At 36.7% G+C, this 21,128-nt stretch overlaps 2 protein-coding genes across 2 annotated transcripts; both read left to right on the plus strand.

Annotated features, from left to right (window-relative positions):
• Positions 1-5,566: 5,566 nt before the first annotated feature.
• On the plus strand, positions 5,567-7,234 carry LOC118437830. Its single transcript, XM_035857222.1, has 2 exons — positions 5,567-5,870; positions 6,751-7,234. The coding sequence occupies exons 1-2, from the start codon at positions 5,665-5,667 to the stop codon at positions 7,193-7,195; spliced, it is 651 nt and encodes a 216-aa protein (XP_035713115.1). The 5' UTR covers positions 5,567-5,664; the 3' UTR covers positions 7,196-7,234.
• Positions 7,235-17,813: 10,579 nt separating this feature from the next.
• Positions 17,814-19,575, plus strand: LOC110856492 (RCC1 and BTB domain-containing protein 2). Its single transcript, XM_022104972.2, has 4 exons — positions 17,814-18,295; positions 18,508-18,884; positions 18,989-19,096; positions 19,208-19,575. The coding sequence occupies exons 1-4, from the start codon at positions 18,022-18,024 to the stop codon at positions 19,559-19,561; spliced, it is 1,113 nt and encodes a 370-aa protein (XP_021960664.1). The 5' UTR covers positions 17,814-18,021; the 3' UTR covers positions 19,562-19,575.
• Positions 19,576-21,128: the final 1,553 nt, after the last annotated feature.

Here is a 21,128-nt window from a genome sequence, read left to right on the forward strand (position 1 = left end):
TTATAAGAGGCAATGTCTGTTGGCAACGGAAGTGAAAGTAAATCTGTCTGTGACGGAAGTTTATCCGTGACGGAAGTGAAAGTAGTGAAAGTCAAGTTTCGAATGGCGCGAAAATTCAAAAACTTTAATTTAATATATAAATGTTGATTATCACGTTTTTTATATGATGGTGGTTATTATGTAGTTACCTGACGATACGGGGTTATCGGGATATTGCGGCCTACTGGGGTACTCGAGGCTTTGCTGCCTGATGGTGGTTATCGGGGCGTGGCAGCCAGGTGGGGTTATCGAGGCTTTGCTGGCTGATGGTGGTTATCGGGGCGTGGCAGCCAGGTGGGGTTATCAAGACTTTGCTGGCTGATGGTGTTTATCGGGGTGTGGCAGCCTGGTGGGGTTAACAGGGTGTGGCGGCCTGATGGAGGTTATCGGGGTGTGGCGGCCTGGTGGTGGTTATCAAAGCGTGGCGACCTGGTAGCGGTTATGTTGGGAGTAATTACTAATTATCTGATTTTGGTTATCTTGGGGGCTTTCTGATGATGGTTATCTGGTGGTGGTTATCAGGGTGTGGCTGCCTCACGGTGGTTATCTGGGAGTGGTTATTTGATGGATTGTCGTTTGGGTGTGGTTGCCAATGCTGATCATTGCCAATGATGGACTAGGCTGGTAAAGATAGCCAAGTGAGGTGCCTGACAAACTGCCAGTGGCACTGCCATTGCCAATGGCAGACTAGGCTGGTAGATATGGCAGACTAGGCTGGTAGAGATGACTGAGCCAAATGGGTGACATTTAATGGTACACTTTAACTTGCGTTGCAAATTGCTTTCACTTCCGTTCGCGTCAAATTGTTTTTTTTAAAATAAACATCTACGAAATATTTAACTGGTGAAATTTTGATAATCTAATCATCTCTCGCCCGGCGGGAGACGGGCTTATTCGCTAGTACTAAATAAGGGTTACATACACTCAAAACAAAAATTTGTCGAATCAACACCGCCGGTGTCAATATATGACTTAACCGACTTGGTTAAAATATTGAATCCGAGTTATGATGATTTTGAAACCGGTAGTTATAATGTTATGACCGGACGGAAAAATTTCATTACCACTGGGAATCACAATTGTAACCAAGGCGGTTAAGTCATATATTGACACCGTTTTGTTTTGAGTGTAGTTAATTACTATTGGGCAGTCGCTGTATTGTTATTTTGTAGCAATGTATCAAGAAATTTATCAGTGTGTGGAATTGATGTATAGGGTGGTTTATTTACATAAGTGTCACGCTACAATAGAAAACTTGGTAAATGGGAAAGCCCCTCAGTCCCCATTAGTTATGGATTTGGGATTGAGATTTTTATTTATTATTAAGGGCAGTACATTAAGCTTGTCATCGATTTTCGGGAAATTTTGATCGGTACCCCCCTTTGGGCGTGACTTATTTATATGCCCCATGTTCTAATTAACATGGGAAAGACACGATACCTTTTCAACTAACCACCACTCCACCCCCTTCAAATCGATCACATGCTTCCTGCACACTCCATTCTTACACAACATTGATGAAAACTTTCTTAAAATTTTGAATTTCAGCGACAAAATTTCATTAAGTACTGCAAATTTATGAGTTTTTCCGATTCCAAAATTTTTCATTGGCCCTTTACACACATACATAAACCACCCTGTCAGTGTTTCGGGTGCAAGTAACCACCTGCAAGAAATAACCGCAAGAAATTGGTTTCTTGCAGCTATTTTTACCCGCAAGAAATGCAAAGTGCAAGAAACTCCTTCCCGCCGCCATAGTTCTTCAGGCGCGTCACTAGATGGCGCTGTGTTTCTTGCACTGTCTTGCATTTCTTGCACCTTGCATTTCTTGCATTTCTTGCTTTGCAGTGCAAAAATTGAGAAAAACCCGCAAGAAACGAAACACTGCACCCTGTATAAGTAACGCATATTTGCCGTGTGTGGAAACTTGGCATTCTAAATTGTTCGCAGGCGCAACACAATTCGGGTAAATTAACTGAGGACATATAATTCTATGCCTTTTTTACAGGAAGATGCATTATGTAAATACGTAACTTGACATACGTGTTATTCGAACGAACGAGTTAAAATTAGCCGGATTTCACTCTATTCTCTACCTATCAAAAAGTTATAATTTCTCGGAATGGATAAGCAACATGAGTTTGCCGTGCAAGAGAGGGATCGCATACCTGTGTAGACACTCTAAATTATTCAAATGCATGTTGAGCGAAAGTGAGTTTATTTACTTTCTTCGAAACATCATGCCCCTTTCTACTCAAAGTTGAATAACTTGTCCAACACACATCCGTGTTCTTTTAATGAACGAGCTAAAATTATCCGAATTTCCACTTTATTTCCACAGTCCATGTTCAATTAAGTTTCATTCGTTGGGTGACACATATATTGACATGAATTTTACTGTCGTTAAATACAAGATTGATGTAATGCAATTAGTATTTAAATGTCCCCTCATTCGCCACAAAGTATCTGCACCTAAAAATAGCATGTTTTTAAATCTCGATTTTAGTACTTTCAGACCCATTTCGATAGGTAAATAAATTTATAATTGTTTTAAACAGTGAAATCACTTTTAACTGGAAGCTGAATATCTGCCGTGTTTGTGAAACATGATTTTACTGTTCTAAACAAATTATTTATTTCTTTATTTCTCGATAAAACCTTGTCAAAATAATTGAGTGTAAGCGCTAGACGCTTTTTATTTCCTGGAAGTTGAATAACTTCACATATGTATCAATACGTCGAATGAACGATTTAGAGTTAACTACACTCACACATAAGCATTTTGCCACTCTGTATACCTGAATTAATGATGAATGAATAACTCAAATTCAGACATATGCATGTACATATTTCCCTTCCACTTTATGCGCCTCTGTTCTCCGACATATCGCGACAAATTTTGCTGTTATCAAGGAAAGAATTGATGCATTACAAGTGCCTAGCACCATCATACATACAAAGTCGATAGCAATTATGTTCGTCTTGAATTTGCATGTTTTACTAAATTTCAACTACTATAACTGCGGCGATAACAAAGTACAAGAAATTCCGAAAACTGTTCGATACCTTCAATTTGATAAATTGATAATGGTTCTACAAGCTTGTTAAATCAGGAAAATCGCCAATCGGGTAGTATATTGATTACCTCTTCGATTAGGACGCCTCAAATTCCTAGTAAAAAAATTTAGTGGATAAACTAATGTGCATGTCTGGACAACGAATGGCCGATGGAATTCGAAATAAAGTTAACCATCTCTTCGCTTTTTCACTAAGGCTTCCGTGTAATCCGATGATTTAATAAAATTCCTATTTAAATATCAAATCTCCCAAAACTCCGATTTAACCTTCTGTATACATCTTTAACAGGTTATCCAACCCTATAAAAGCCCGTCGCATTTTACAGAATGATTCAACCTTCACGTATGTACACTGATTCGGGCGATCGACCCGTTTTCCCAATTACGTTGCCGTGCAATTACCTTAAAAAAAGCTTGGTCAAAAGATAATTTTAGCCCCAAAATCAAAATTGGCTCAGGCTATTTCCATTCCTCAGAACGAAACCGATTATCCCCACGATTAAACAGAAGTCTCCATCCATTCTTCTAGTTCTGACTTATAAATAGTTCATTAATACTTCTAAGATACTTGACTTAACAATTATCCCCAGTCACGTTAAAACTCAGTGTGGAGGAGTAAAATTAAGTTGTCTTTCCAGCTTGGATTTTGGCATAAAAATCATAGCTGTGTCATTGACACAACTTTTATGCCATCATTTCCGTTGAAATTTCCTAAATAGTCGCCTAATTGAAACTCTGTCAAGAAAAGAGTGGCAATAAAATTACGGCCGAGCAGCCTAATCACCTCGCTGCACGATTTTAATAACCATCCCTTTTAGACAGGAGTTAGTTAAATCAGCCGGAATCCGGCTGCCGGATTACAGTAATTCATTGAAACGACTCAATTTCTTGTATTTTTATTACATACATAAATATCGATTTGTTGACTGTTTTCTTGGAATTTCTGCTCTAAACGATGGTGAAAACTGTGTCCACTTTCATACAAGGATTTAAAGCAGCCTAAACATTATACTTTACTCGATTTTAGTTAATACCCTGTCCTGCTAAATACAAGGTGCATACAAACATAGTCAAATTAAGAACCAACCAGATTACGATAATTGAAATGACGATTTTCCTTTTGCTTTTGAAATAAGATTGCTGGTTTCCTAACTTTATTCGCCATTTAAAAACTGGTTTCTCTTAGAAACGCTGGTGAAAACTAGGGTGTCCACTTTTTCCAAAAAGCTTTAAAAAATTCAAACTTTCAAAATGGATAACTTTTTAAGAAAACTTGCCAGCCCAACTTTTCACTCAGAAACTTCCTATCTTCCCGCGATGACCTCGACCACTAAGTGGTTGGTAAAGTCGTTTGCCATCCCGATAATTTCAGAAATTGGAGGCCAGGGTTACTCTATCATTAAGAAACCAAAACATTGGGCCATCTACTTTTTGACCTCTTTAATATATTTCTTGCACAATGTCACGTATGCGTACTGGTTTTACGAAAATATCTACAAATCAAATGGGACCGAAAGTCTTCAGGTTTGGCAAAAAGTAATTTCATTCTTCTTTCTTAGTAAGCACAGTATGGTAATTGGGATCCACTTGTGTCTCCTCTTCCGGAGAAGGGAACTGCTTCAAGTGATGAAAACTTGTACCTGGATTGAGACGACGTGCAGGGGTGTAGGTGGGTAGCAACTTTGCAACTTTATAATTTTGTTCGTAGTAACCGGTCGTAGATTCAAAATTTGTAACTTGACCGTTTGGTACGTTAAGAATTTTTAATTTGGTCGAACAGTACCTTCAGAATTTTTAATTTGACATAACCGTATATTGAAAATTTTCAATTTGACGGAACCACACCATCAAAAATTTTAAATTGCCCGAAATGTACCTTTTAACAATTTTAATTTAACAATCTAAAATTTAAATAATAGACGTAAGACACAAGTCTTTACTTGTATACTTTTTTTTATGTATATTTTGATAAAAGAGAGGATTCGTCTAATTAAATATCAACCACTAGCTAATTAATTGGCTCTAAAATCATAAATCGTGCAAATTTCAGCCGGTGGGAAGTCTCATCTTATCAAGTGGCAAATTTCAGGCTAATCAGTGAGGTGTTAAATTTGACCCTTTAAGATTTTACAATTTTCATTTCTAACCGCACCGAACCCGAGCCATTGTTTACAAATATTTTATCCGGGGTTCGTACGGCGCCAGAATCTTGCTTATAATATTCTCGTATCTGACAAAAAGCGACCGGAATCTTGCTTTCAAAATTGTTTTTATCTTCAGTGACCGTACCCGAATTAACCCTTGTTAATTGTTCAGTCCAACCGAAAGGTGCAATATAGAGTTCGAGCACCCTTCGGTTTCGAATAAAACAAACAATAAAAGTTCGACGACAAGTGTGGAAAGTAGTTACTGATTTTGAGATTTGCATTAAATTTCAGGGGCATCAGGATACACGAAACTCAGCATCCTTTCCCACCTGGATGCTTCAAAGTTTTCATTATTTGCGGTCCCTATTGTGCTCGGAACGCTGGGATTGTTCCGACCCTGTATGCCACCCTCAATCGCGAACACCTTAATCCTCGAATGTCGGACTGGATGGGGTGACCAGGACGCTGAGTTGTGGGTCCGTCTAATCAATGGTCTGGTGCAGGGGTCCGTCGGGCTATCGGTAGCAGCAGTTATTGTCACCACGATCAAAAGAATTTTCCTTTATCCGGCGGTAATGGTGGAATTGTGGATCAAAACGATTGAAAGGTGAGACTGAACCTTTAAACTGTAACGACGAAATAGTCGTTTTATAAGAGATGGTTTAATTCGGGAGTACCACAAAAGTCGTCCTGAAAAATCGTGGTCATGGCGCGGAAGGAAGACAATTGTCGTTTCTAGGAGGTCATTGATTTTCACCATTTTCTCTCCGCGACCTAAAATTTATTGCAATTTTGAAGGATTTCTCCTATGACAACACAATGCTAAATTCGAAGATCTTCTTAACAAAAATTTGGATATTTCCCTATACAACTCAATGTTAAATTTTTGATTTTGCAGTTTTTCGAGTTTTATTAAAAACTCCTGAATTTCTCCTCCTGCGTCATGACCACAACATACTTATGACGTCCCCGATTTAATGCATTTTCTTGCCGTTAATCATACACGTTAAAGGGTTAAAAGTTCCCATGGATCACGTGTGGTGACCCAGTCTGATAAAGCCCGATCAACAACATGAAATGTCAACTGTTTACATTGTGGTCGCTTATTCATAAAAAATGTGTTTCCATGTTATTAAGAAAAGCTAGATGATCGATTTATATACAAAGTAAAGGAAGTGGAATTTGTGTCGTTGTTTTTTAAATTCACGACAGGTTTTTGATTGAAAACGAAAATCCATCAAATTCCAATCTCACAAATTAAATCCCTAACTTTGTAAAACCATAATTCAGATTTGGATAATGGCAAAGAACGTAAACTTTTATGAAAAATTTCTCTTAGCGGTGGCTATCCTATCTTACCGTTCACTTTAACATGGATCTGATCCGATTCAAAAGTCGGATCAGGTCCAAGTTATATACAGAAATGTTACACTTCAATTGGCATTCATCTTAATTTTTCACCTTAATCAAAATGTTGCAATATTTAGAAAACTGGATCATGGCTTAGCGGGATTTCGTGTCGCCCAAGTATTCCAAAACCTGACCAACTCCGTCATGCGGAAGCCTCTCAACAACCTCTTCGTCTTGCTGTGCATCGTGTGCCAAGTAATCTCGCTCTACGTGATCATCACATCCTGGGCAAATATCTCTCTTGGCGTGTTCGCATTCTTCTACTTGATGGGATTCGATTTCTTCATAATGATCCATGTCACGCTGCATTCTCAGAGCAAATCGTATGTTGCGAGCTTAAAGTTTGCAGAAAATATGAAAAGTCTACAGTCCCGAAATCCATGGTTTAGGAAATTTTTGAAGTCGTGTCCCCCCTTAAAAGTGGGGATGGGCGATGGCAAGTTTTTCGATGCGTTATCAGCATTCGTCATTTTCCAGTTTTGCGTTGACAGGCTGATTAACTTGTTGCTGATGGAGAAATAACTTGATGTTCGGGATTATAGCAATGAAAATTATAGCGTATTGTATGTGGCTTAAGTCAATGTAGCTTCATTCTTACATTGAATTCGAATAAATGCTGATCCTAAGCCTAATAAGCTTAATGGATAATTTAACTCACAATGCAAGTCTTTTACGTGTACAATTCAGATCTCAATGGGACCAATTTTATTTTGTTCACCACAAAAAATAAGCATACCCGTATTTTTTCATTTTTTCTAATGCGCTAAATTGAGCGCTTGGCGCGAATTTTAAACTGTTTTCCAGCCAAAACCTCGATTTTTAAGAATTCTGTAAATTTTCTAATTTTCGCGCGAATCTAAAAATTTGAAAACATGTCTCTTCAGAATGACGTAGTTTTGATTTATAAAAAATCCACTTGCAATGGTTTTTGAAAATTTAAAAATTTGAAAGAGTTTGTAATTTTAATGAATTTCAAAAACTGGCAAAAAATTCTGAAATTTAAATTTCAAGACAATTGGATTTTTTATAAGTCAGGTAAATCATTCTGAAGAGAAATGTTTTCGAATTTTTGGATTCGCATCAAAATTCGAAAATTTACAGAATTTTAAAAAACCGAGTTTTTGGCTGGAAACCGTTTAAAATTCGCGCCAAGCGCTCAATTTAGCTCATTATGAAAAATGAAAAAAGACGGGTATGCTTATTTATTGTGGTGAACAAAATAAAATTGGTCCCAACCAGATCTGAGTTGTACACGTAAAAGACCTGCATTGTCAGCGCAGCTAATTCTATGCCTCTTTTTTACTTGAAGATGCATTACGTACGTATGTATGTTTGTAACTTGACAAACGTGTGCTTCAAAGGAACGAGTTAAAATTAGCCAGACGAAGCTCTATTCTAGATATCGAAAAGTTATAATTTCTCCGAATCTATAAGCAACATTAGTTTGCCGTGCGACAGGAGAATTGCATACACTCTAAGAAATTGGGTGATAGGCTTTGTCACCGTGCGGGTGGAGATAGCAAGGATCACCGTAATGGTGGTGGTAAACCTATCACCGAAATTTGTCACCATTGGTAACAGCCACTACCATCGTGTCCCTCTGCAGGTGGGGGCTTGGTTTGTTATACATATGTATTCCATGCATCAGGCACAAATAGAGCAGGAGACTAATTGTAAAATTACAAAATTTATATGTAACATGCCCAAATAGTTCTCGTGAAGTTATTGGCACAGGTAAAAAAATTAAAACGTTAAAATTCAGGTAATTTTGGCCAAGTTAATTTTATTTTGTTTCGAGTTGGGGAAAAGTTCGGACGTGGACACCGAGATTCGCCTGGATGACGAAGGAGAGGCAAACATTGACGAAGTATTTTGGCGAGGTAACGTTTTCATAAAATTTCTTTCTTTTCAACCGGTACATCGTTAATTAATATATTTTTTATCTTACTGTTCTAATTTATAATTTAATTTCTTATAATCCGCCAACTGTAATCCATAACTGACGAATGTGTGACGAATTTGTACTTCAAAAAATTGAAATATTTAAATAAAGCAATAAATTGTGATAAAATGTATCATTTTTGTATAAAGTAGAGATATTATTTATATTTATCTCATCACCAGACAGTGACAAGGCGAGCTAAATATGGTAGTCGTGTATCACCGAACGGTGACAGAAAATGTCGATTATTCGGTAGACGTCTACCACCACGATGGTGACGGCACTTTTTATCACTGCGCGGTGGTGAGTGACCACCATTGTGGTACATATTGTCACCGCTCGGTGATACATAGAATGGTGTTAAAATTTCTTAGAGCGAGAAGCAGCCGAACGTCCAAACTTGATTCGTTTAATTCGTTTTCCTTTGTTGGCTGATACATCACTTTTTACAGGAAGCTGAATATCTGGCGTGTTTGTTAAGCATGGCGTTCCAATGCATTATTTACATATCTCTCGATAAAACCATGTGAAAATACTTCATCGTAAGCCCCATACGCTTTTGATTTCCTAGAAATTTATTAACTTCACATTCATACATGTACGTCGCATAAACGAATTAAGGTTAACTACACACCACTCACACTCACACATTTTGCCACTTTACATGAATTTATAACCCGAATTCAGACATACACGTATTTCTCTTCCACTTTATTTGCCTTTGCTCTCGGACATGATTAGTTTTGCCGTTGTCAAGTATAAAATTGATGCAATATGTACGTATGTTCGCCTAGAATTCGCATGTTTTGTTAGATTCAGATTGTTATACAGGGGGGTTTAAATGTCAGGCTACAATGAAAAATTTTTCAATGGGAAAAATTCGTAAATTTCCATTAGTTACGGATTTGAGGTTGAGATTTTTATTAATTTTTACCATAACTTATCGAACACTGATGACAAAATTTGTAAAACATTGAATTTCAGAGGCAAAATTTCTGTAACTAATGGAGATTTGCGAATTTTTCCCATTGAAAAATTGTCCATTGTAACCTGACATTTAAACCACCCTGTATATTACTGTGCCGCTGACGAAGTACAACAAATTCTGAAAACTATTCGATAGTGTTAATTTGATAGATGAATACAAATATAATCATTCTGCACTCAAAATAAGGTAGTTATGAATCATTACCATGCGGAATGACTATGTGGCTCTATCACGTCGGTTATGATTTGTCGTAGAGATGGTAATAATAAGTTCAGGGAAATTCAAATTCATTACCAAATATTAAGGAAGTGAATACCATCATGTATTAAATTTGAATTCCCCTGAACTTATTATTACCATCTCTACGACAAATCGTAACCGACGTGATAGAGCCACATAGTCATTCCGCATGGTAATGATTCATTGCTACTTTATTTTGAGTGTATTTGCTCGTTTAAGCAGTAAAATATCTAATCGGGTAGTATATCGATCGACTACCTATTCGAATCGGACGAATCAAATTCCTAGTAAAAAACTTTAATTGATAATCTCATTTGCATGTCTTGATAAAGAATTTCACATAGCGTTCGAAATATGGCCCAAAAAGGCCAATATTCTCCTCGCTTTAGCCCTAAAACTTCTTTATAATCCAATTATTAAACAAAATTCCTATTTAAATATCTAATCTCCAAAAACTGTCCGATTTAACTTTCAGTCTACATAATTTACAAGTTATCCAACCCTACATATAAAAGCTAGCCACATTTTACAGAATGCTTCAACCTCATAGAATCGACCCGTTTTCCAAATTCGTTTTAATGCGATTACCTTAAAAAAGGTTCGACTACCTGACCAAAAGATAATTTTAACCCCAAAATCAAAATTGGATTAGGATATTCTCCTTCCACATAACGAAACCGATTATACAGTGTCGGGCAGATGTCTACGTCCACATAGTCGCGTCAATTTCATTTTCAAATTGTCACTGAACTACTGAACCAATTTTCATCATTGATATATCAAATTCTCACAAATTTAACGTAATTTCATAAAACATATGAGTTATTTCTGAAAATTCTGGGAAAACTGAGAATCATAGTGCAGAGCGAGAGAGGATGAAATTTGAGCGGACAAAAGTCTACGTCCACTTCACTTTAATTGTCAACAACAAAAATCTCTCCAATTTATAAAATCAGGTAACTTAATAAATCTATCAATAACATATGCCGCATTAATTTTTAAATAATTTTCTTCCAGAAAAATATGATGGCGTCGACACGCAAGGAAATTCCTATCGCTATTCGAGATCTTGTCATTCAGGACTGGAAGGGTGGACAAAAAGGGGGGCTGTCGCAGAGACAAATAGGGACCAAGTATAAATTAGCAAGGACAACCATCCAGACAATCATTAAGAACTTTAGAGCTAATGGTTCAGTCCAAAACAAGGTCAGAAGTGGTCGAAAACCGATTTTGGCTCACCGAGAAGTACGCCACGTGCTCAACAAAGTCAACGTTACACCCTCACTTAGTGCTCCAAAGCTATCTACCGAGATCAAGGAGATGTTCGGCAAACAGGTTAGTCCTATGACCATCCAAAGAACACTGAATAAGGGAAATTTGAAATCCCACAGAGCAGTCCGGAAGCCTCTTATTGTACCGAGGAATGCAACCAAACGAGTGAAGTTTGCCAGAGACCACATTTCCAAGCCACAAACATTCTGGGACATATTTTATGGACTGACGAGTCAAAGTTCAATGTCTTTGGGTCAGATGGGCGTCGTAGAGTGTGGAGATATCCAAAAGAAGCTTTGAATCCAAAAAATCTCAACCCCACAGTTAAGCACGGCGGCGGGTCGGTAATGGTGTGGGGATGCATGGCTTCAAGTGGGGCAGGAAAAATGGAATTTATTGACGGAATTATGGACCAATACAAGTACCAGGGAATACTTGACCGTAATATCCAGGAATCTGTTCGAAAACTTGGACTTGGACGACGATTTGCCTTCCAACAAGACAACGATCCGAAACACTCTGCCAAGTCCACCATGGAATACTTCAAGAAAAAAAATTCCGAAGCTAGAATGGCCTCCCCAATCTCCAGACTTGAATCCCATTGAGCATCTGTGGGACCACATTGAAAGAGAAATAAGAAAACAATCTTTTTCAGGAATTCCGGGCCTTAAATCCAGAATTCGTGAAGTTTGGGAAACCATTTCTGAAGATGTGACCAAGAATTTGGTAAACTCAATGACTTGACGCCTTGAAGCCGTCCTTAAAGCGAACGGAGGCCCAACCAAATATTAAAAATTAATTGTTATAACATTCCTTATAAATTACAGTTTTTTTTGTATGTTTTCTCTGACTGGACGTTGACTTTTGTCCATCCAATTGTTTTCATTTTGAATTAAAATACATCTCTGGCCTAAAATAAATTTTTTAGCGGAAAACTAATAATGTGCTATGAAATTACGTTAAATTTGTAAGAATTTGATATATCAATGATGAAAATTGGTTCAGTAGTTCAGTGACAATTTGAAAATGAAATTGACGCGACTATGTGGACGTAGACATCTGTCCGACACTGTATCCCCAACCATTAAAAATTCGTGTTAGAAGTCTCTACACTCTTAGAAAACTGGTATTCAAATAAGGTGGTAATGAATCATTACCATGCGGAATGACTATGTGGCTATTTGTCTTAGAAAGGGTAATAATAAGTTCGGGGAAATTCAAATTTAATACATAACGGTATTCACTTCCTTAATATTTGGTAATGAATGTGATTTTCCCTGAAATTATTATTACCATTTCTACGACCAATCGTAACCGACATGGTAGAGCCACACAGTCATTCCGCATAGTAATGATACATTACTACCTTAATTTGAGTGTGGTATTAAAATTAAATCATTACCGACCGGAGTAAATACATATGTGATTCTACCAGCACTGGAATCAGGGCTGTTCAATTACAAATGGAAGTAATTAATTCTTAATTCTTAATTACTCCGTCTGCGAAAATTGGAATTAAGTACTAACTACAAATACTTCTTTGTCCAGTAATTGAACTTAATTATCAATTACAATTACTTTGCAAGCATGTAATTGAATTCAATTACCAATTACTTATTAGTAATTGAAAGTCAATTACTTAATAATCACACTTCAAATTAATTAAACGCTATTTAAAGGCTAACTTTCGACCAAAAAAATCATTTTCGAACAGGATAAAACTTTTATAAATATCTTGGTACGGCAAACAGTTCATTTATATGATCCAAAAGTTTAAAATTGCCGCGGATCTTTACTCCAGAGAGATAATGGCATTTTCTTTCACAATTATAACATTAAAGTTGTTAATGCGTACATTTCTATCTATTGTATTTTACCTGACTAACGACATTGCTTAGGTAATTTTTGCAGCCCATGGAACCTAGCCAGTTGAAACAATTGTAATATAAAATTGTAATTAGCTTGAAGTGCAAAAGCTTAATGGGAATGATGACCAAAGTGTTCACAACAAAAGATATGTAAATATTTACATAATTCGAGTTCTTCGGGAGAGGGAGACTTGTCGTATTTCATTCCAAGTATGTTCGATTAAGTAATTGATCAAAGTAATTGAGTATTCAATTACTAATTACTACTTGGCCAAGTAATTAAGTACTTCCAATTTTAATTACTCCAGGTCCTTCAAGTACTTAAGTACTTAATTACTTTGACAAATACCGGAGTAATTGAAATCAATTATCAATTACCAATTACTTCAAGTTCGGTAATTAAGTAAGTAATTAAGTACAAAAGTAATTAAGTACCACAGCCCTGACTGGAATTATCCTTCAGTAATGAAAAATTTACCACTCTGGAACAATTTACTACCAATCCGATAGAAAATTCTTACCAAATCAATACCAGTACGGAGTAACTCTACTAGAATTTAGTAGTGTATCCATTCCTCTAATTCTTCCTACTAGTTCACTAATACTTTTACGAAACTTGACTTAAAAATTATCTAGCTATATTTAAAAGCACGATAAAACGCAGTAAAATTTTGGATGCTTTATTTTAGCATAAAAATCATAGCTGTGTCAATAAAAGAACTTTTTAAGCCATAATTTTCCCCGACAGTAACGAAACTGTTGCCCAGTTGACGGAATGGCTTTCCACGACTTGCCTAGTCACCCTGTTGCACGATTTAAATAAACGTACCTTTTAAACACGAAGTAAAATCAGCCGGATTACAGTAATTCATCGAAACTACTCGATTTTTTGTGTTCAATTTTGTCTTTTTATTACATTCATATGTATCGATTTGTTGACTGTTTTCTAGGAATTTTGGCTAAAACATAGATATAGAGTAGAATAGATCAGGCTTCTTCCATATAGTCAATGTTAAAAACTCGGCAATGTTTTTGAGGTGGGACTAAACCCTGCCCGTGTCTACAAACCAAACTTGTTAACCTCCGTATTTTATTATTTGACACCACTTATTTTTATTTTGGCGTTTGAATTATTCACTTTCGTATGATTTAAACGCCAAAATAAAAATAGCAGGTGTCCAATAATAATTTTTTAATGGTGTGCAAGCGTGCTAAGCATTCCATGCGCTACCGTGCAACCATGCGTTATCCCCAAATTATCCCCAAATTCTCCTCCATGCCGAGACGTATTTTTCAGAAGTAGCCGAATCTACTCTACTCTATATCTATGGGCTAAAATTATCTCTTCCATTTTCCCCGAAGGATTTAAAGCAACCTAAACATCATGTTGCTTAATAATCGTCCCTGTTAAATACAAAGTACTTTCATTCTCAAATCGAAAATCAGCAGGATTGTGGTAATTGAAATGACGCATTTCTTGTTTGAATAAGATGACTAGCTTTCCAATTTTCTTCGCTATTTAAAAACCGATTACTTTCCGGTACAAATTGAAAAGTGGAAACTTTCTCCTCCACCTTTTTCCAAAATTTTAAAGTTTTACGTTAATTTTTTTTAATAAACTTGCTAGATTGCGAATTTTCTTATTTATTCAACAACTGATTTAAACTTTCTCGTCCACTTTCTCCCAAAATTGTAAATAATTCAAAACATTGACTGGCAAAATGGATAATTTTTTACGAAAACTCGCCAGCCCAACTTTCCACTCGGAAACTTCCTATCTACCCGCAATGACCTCGACGACAAAGTGGTTGGTAAAGTCGTTTGCCATTCCGCTAATTTCTGAAGCTAGAGGCCAGGGTTATTCCATCATTAAGAAAAAGAAACATTGGGCAATCTACTTTTGCACCGCTTTAATATTTTTCTTTCACAATCTCATATATGCTTTCTGGTTTTATGAAAATATCTACAAGTCAAATGGGACGGAGAGTCTGCAGGTCTGGCAGAAAGTAATTTCCTTCTTCTTTCTGAGTAAGCACAGTATGGTGGTTGGGATCCACTTGTGTATCCTCTTCCGGCGAAGGGAACTACTTCAAGTGATGAAAACTTGCGCCTGGATCGAGAAGAAATGCAGAGGTGTAGGTGAGTAACAATTGTTCTGATTATAGTAACCGGTAGTAAAATATTTAGATTAAAATATTATTTAGATTTAGATTTAAAAAATTCGATTTAAAATTTAGATTAAAATATTTAGATTAGAAATTTAGATCAAAAATAATTAAATTACAAATTTTTAACTTGACCGAATCGAACCTTCAAAGCGAACCTAACCTAACCTTACAAAACTGATTCATGACTGAAGCGTGCCTTCTAAATAATTTCTTAATTGTACACAATCGCACCTTAAGAAGTTTTTTATGTCATCGAACCGTGCCCTAAAATTTATTAATTTGACCCGATCCTTCAAATATAGTTGAGCTGGATCGTTATTTTCTGAGATCCGATCCGTCCAAATCAATTTCATCCAAAAAATTCAGTTCCGGGAACACCTCAATTTTCACTTGTTCGCAGACTGAGCTTGAGCATTGAATTAAATTTCAGGGCCCTCAAACTACACGAAGATCAGCATTCTTTCCCATCTGGATGCTGCAAAGTTTTCCTTATTTGCGGTCCCTATTGTGCTCGGAACGCTTGGATTGTTCAGACCCTGCATGCCACCCTCTATCGCGAACATCTTAATTCTCGAGTGTCGCGATGGATGGGGCGACCAGGAAGCTGCGTTGTGGGTCCGTCTTATCAATGGTTTGCTGCAGGGGTCCGTCGGGCTCTCTGTGGCAGCAGTGATTGTTACCACGATCAAACGGATTTTTCTTTATCCCGCGGTAATGGTGGAATTGTGGATCAAAACGATTGAAAGGTGAGGATGTTTAGGTTATCCAGGTAATGTGTCTTGACGCAGTCTGATAACGCCCCATGCCCCATCAGCAAAGTTAAACTCCTAAGGTTTAAATCTCAATCAATTTTTGACCATAATTTTTTTTCTTTACTATTCTGAAAACCAAATTATGGATCTACAAGGTAAAGGAAGTCGAATTTGTGTTATTCTTTTTTAAATTCCACACACGGTTAATAATTTTCGGTTGAAAATGAAATTCTACCAAAATTATAACCCCTAAATATATACTTTTGTAAGACCATAATTCAGATTTTGATAATATCAAAGAACGTAAAAGCAATCTACACATACCAACTCAACAATACATACATATTCCTACATATTAGGAATCTGAACATTTATGATAAACTGACAAAAAAGATTAAGGTGCCAGCCTATTGAACGATAGGCAATGAGCATGAATTTTCTTTCTGTCGAATGACAATGACTAGCGATGCTTTCGTGTCACTAGTAGAGTCACGTGATAATTAGAAATATATAACTGAAAGGTTCGCCGTATACATGGCAACGTAAATTTATTTGCAACTCTGTGGAGGAATTCAATTGGAATTTGCGCAAAGCGTAAGCATAGATTTTGAATCAAAATTTATTTGCGCAAATTACAATTGAAGGAGTGGGTGCACAAATGGCGATCTGGGGCTAAAACTTTTTATTTCTTAATTTTGGAGATTATGATGGTACAAGACTAAATCAGTAAGCTCGACTTGAAAAAAATCACTTTCAACAACTTCTGTAGCCCAAAAACTGAAAATCTCGCTATGTTGATGTTTGGCGCCTTCAGAGGTAGGGTGGGTCCCATCCGATCCGATCGGATTATCCGAAATTATCCGACCACTTACTATAACATGTATCCGATCCGTCGGATCGGTTCGGATCGGATACTATCCGACCATGTTGTAGCAAATGGTCGGATAAAAATATTCGATCCGATCCGACGGATCGGATATTATCGGATTGGATGAGACCAACCCTATCCAGAGGGAATTATATCCAAAATGGCTGCAAATTTCTGAAGACAACCAATTCGTGAAATGAAGGTACTTACACAAGATTGCTGAAAAATCGCATACGATTCAAGTCTAGCTTACTGATTTAGTCTTGTACCATCATAATCTTCAAGATTAAAAAATTTAAAGTTTTAGCCCCAGATCGCCATGTGTGCACCCACTCCTTCCTACCCTGGTTTCTACACAGTCCCTAAATGCAATATCCTTATATAGGTATGTATGTATGTACTATATGTAGGTATGATCACAAATGTGCACATATTTACAAGTGCGTAAATATGAACGAAATAAAGCCAGCCAGAATTATGCATTTGCATACACATTCAATGCAAAATACGCAAACCATGCAATATCGGTTTCTTGCTTAATATTGAGTTGTAAATGGCTTTAAGATGAGCTGGCGATAAAAGCACAAATTGTCGCCAAATTGTGCTTAATTAACTACATACGAAAATTAATTGCGAAATTCACCTCTATTTATATTTATAATCTACGTGAATTTACTTTAGGCACTTGGGAAAAAACGCCGCTCGTGGTTTTATATATGTAAATTTACATACAATGCAATTGACAGTATCCAACCCGTCACTAAACCAACCGGCAATACCTAAATAAAATATACATACCTTTCCTACTTATTAAAGTCAGTATCTATCCTTGTCCTTGTATTGGAAACCATGTGGTTACCATATCAAAATAAATGAAAACAATATTGATTTTATCATCAGATGTTCATTACACCCAGTTTAATACTTTGGCACCAGCAGCATCGAAATATTCATCAGGTGTGAATTTACATAAATATGTACATACATTAAACAAGTACTTACAATATATATTTAGCATCTCATACACACAAATGGTTGTTGCTGCTTATCCAAGCGGACGATGCAGGTATGTATGCACGCAAAAGATAAGACCATATTTACGTACTTATCAACCTTATAAATTCATTTCCACACATATGTACATAAATACACTTCATAATCGCCACACATTATTAATTGTCCATCGTACAAAAAATACTTGCCGTAATAATAATTTCTTCTGAATTGGAAGATTTTAAAGTCTTGTCAAAATGTCAGATTTAATAACACCAAACCAAAAACTCTCCACAATTCCAATAGCTGAGCTCAGAAAATGGGACATCTTCACCTCTGTTGATGACAAGTTACTGGAAAATATCCGTCTTGCCTATGCCTTTGGAGAACTAGGATTTCTAGTCACAACGGAGGATATCGTCTATTCGCTTGGATCAAATAGACAGGGATGTCTAGGAATTGGGGATAGTACGGTTACCTGCTCGGTACAACCTGTGAAAGTTGATGCGGTTTGTGGTCAGTGTGTAATTGGTAAGGGATAATTTTCATACATGCACACTAAATAACATGGGAATAAATCGTGACCTGCGGAGGTACTACTATCGCATCGCATTATTAGTACCTCCGCCGGTTAATAATTGTGTTAAAACTATTTAAACTGTATTTATATCTGGACATAATTAATTTGCAATATTTTGAAATTACTTGCCCGTTACATTTACATTATGTATCCATTTTTACAGATTTCAGCTGCGGTGGGAACTTCGAGTACACGTTTTGTTTCGCACTAACCGCTGACCACAGAATATTTGCATGGGGTCGAAACGACTGTGGCGAACTTGGCATAGGATATTCAAATACGACTGAACTAAGCCCAAAATTAGTTGATTTGGGTGAAATTAAAATTGCTAAAATTGCTTCCGGTTTTGGTCACAGTTTAGCCTTGACTGCAGATACGGGAGAAGTGTATGCATTCGGGAGAAATTACAGAGGAGAGCTGGGCCTTGGAGATAGATCAGATCGATCCAATCCGTGCAAAGTGGAGGGATTAGGATCCGCGAAAATTATGCAAATTAGCTGCACCGCCTTCAGCTCGTTCGCCCTGACGGAGTTTGGAGAGGTTCCAAGATTTTGCAGAATTACTTATTTCTTATATATGGATAGATACATAGATATCTGATATTTTAAGGCTGAGTTATTACTTGGTTATTTATTATATGAAAGGTGTATTCCTGGGGAGATAGTGAAAATGGACAGCTAGGAATTTTACAAGTTTCCGAAAACACAATCAGCACACCAACCAAGATGATTATTGACAAACCCGTTAAAAAGGTGATAAATAAGTAAATAAATAAATTCATATACTTATTTGTTACTTTTAAACAGCTTTAAATTTTCATTAAAGTTTCCCTTGTTTCCTCTATAATTTTACCACATATTCAGATTGCTAACGGCGCAGCACACACCCTCGCCTTAACCACAGATGGTCAGATTTACGCTTGCGGGCTAAATTCGACCGGACAACTTGGCACCGGAGATGACGTAGATCGTTCTGCACTAACAAATTTAGGGGATCACTGGCCAATTTTTGACGACATCTGCGCCACCACGCAGACATATCAGAGTTTCGCGAAAGCCGGAAATAGAGCATATTTCTGGGGCGAGATTATTCCTGGCGAATCAAGTTATACTTCTCCAACTGAAATGGTGAATAACATGTCCAATTTTCCTAGTCCCGTTACAGTTTTCAACAAGCGACAATTCATGCATGCATCCATAAGTGTAAAGGATAAATAAGCATTAACATGAGACTGAATAAATATAAATAAATCTTGAAAATGCAATATTTTTATCCATGCTGGGCAAATATCTGTGGTTTGTTTGACCTTGGATGAATATGTAGTAACTCGAAAGCCAACGGTCACATTTACATACTCATAGAAACAATATAATTATGTATGAAAATATATAATATGTACGAAAACCTTAAAATATGGAAAATAGAGAACTCTACATGTTTGAATTTTTGCGATTGTGCTTTGATGGGATGTCCGTATATGTACAAAGTTTTAGTATGTACGATCTGGTTTGGTTCCTATAAAAAAGTTATGTGTAAATACATACATATCCGCTGTCTGGTCTGGTGATTTCATAGGTTCCTTCCCACACACTTGCCTTAGTGACTCAATACATACATACAGTTATCAAAATTATTGAAGGCACCATTGATAGTCATGGTACAAATCTTAGTGTTTTCAGGTTCTGGAAATGTATCATTGTTGGGAAATATAACGATTCTACAGGAAATTTAATGGAGATTTCAAAAATCACAACATTTTATTGCTAAATGTAAGTTTTCACAATATTATACATCGAGTCACAAAATTTGGGAAATGCATGCAAAATAATTGAAGGCACCTTTATCATTTTCTGTTGGATTTAAAGCTCCAAACTAAAAATTAGCAATTAGCTTTGAATTGTCACTGGTTTTAAATGTTGCAAATACAATTTGCCAATTTTTAATATTGACAAGGTCGAGTACTATTGTAGAAACTGGTTTATTTTTTCACACCTTTAACTGCTTTGAGCTGGATATTTATGACCAGATGAACTTGAATGCAACCAAATCTCACCATCTGCATTTCGTCAGTTTCTTTGTCATCCCACTTGTTCACCTCATGCGCTATTCCTTTAAGAAACGAAGCCATTTGATGTACAGTAAGCAAAAATTTAAATCGTACCTTATTCTGTCATGTCATAACTCTATGGTTTTCTACTTGATACAAACTGATTATTATTGTGTAATACATCATTCTTGTAGGAAATTTAACGTAGATTCCGAAAATGACACGCATTTTTGTTTTTCCCAACCGATTATGAATCACTAATTACAAAGTTGGGGAAGATATAAAATCCATGCAAAAAATTAAATCGTACCCTTGCGGGTTTTTAAAGAAAATTGTGTCTAATAATTAGTTAACACTTTGAAAGGCCTCGGTTTACTACACTTACAACTTTGACACGCCGCGGCATGAATTCTACCAATTCTTTGTCACTTCCGGTCAGACGTTTACCCACATTTCGCCTAAAATAACATGCAAGTCATGTTTGGGTTTCGATTTTCGGTTCGAAATCCTCCTCGCCAATTATGCCCATACATTTTCGATGAGAATGAGGCCAGTAGGTCACGTAACCCACGGAAGACCATTAATTCACTTTCACTCGAGGTTCCGATTAATAAACTTCGCACAAGTGCGAAGGATTTTGGGATCTGCGCCGAAGTGCAAAATTATTTTCAACATGAGTCTCAATTTTCTCGCTCAGCGGACTAAGTTTCCCTACAGAATTGTCTGCTGGACTTCCT

Source organism: Folsomia candida, unplaced genomic scaffold (assembly GCF_002217175.1).
Source record: "Folsomia candida strain VU population unplaced genomic scaffold, ASM221717v1 Fcan01_Sc016, whole genome shotgun sequence".
Lineage (NCBI taxonomy): Eukaryota > Metazoa > Arthropoda > Collembola > Entomobryomorpha > Isotomidae > Folsomia > Folsomia candida.

Coding starts and splice junctions, on each gene's coding strand:
- LOC118437830 (XM_035857222.1), top strand. CDS start 5,665: ATGCCACCCTCAATCGCGAACACCTTAATCCTCGAATGTCGGACTGGA. Junction 5,871..6,750: donor TGGATCAAAACGATTGAAAG/GTGAGACTGAAC, acceptor TGCAATATTTAG/AAAACTGGATCATGGCTTAG.
- LOC110856492 (XM_022104972.2), top strand. CDS start 18,022: ATGTCAGATTTAATAACACCAAACCAAAAACTCTCCACAATTCCAATA. Junction 18,296..18,507: donor TTGTGGTCAGTGTGTAATTG/GTAAGGGATAAT, acceptor CCATTTTTACAG/ATTTCAGCTGCGGTGGGAAC. Junction 19,097..19,207: donor TTGACAAACCCGTTAAAAAG/GTGATAAATAAG, acceptor CCACATATTCAG/ATTGCTAACGGCGCAGCACA.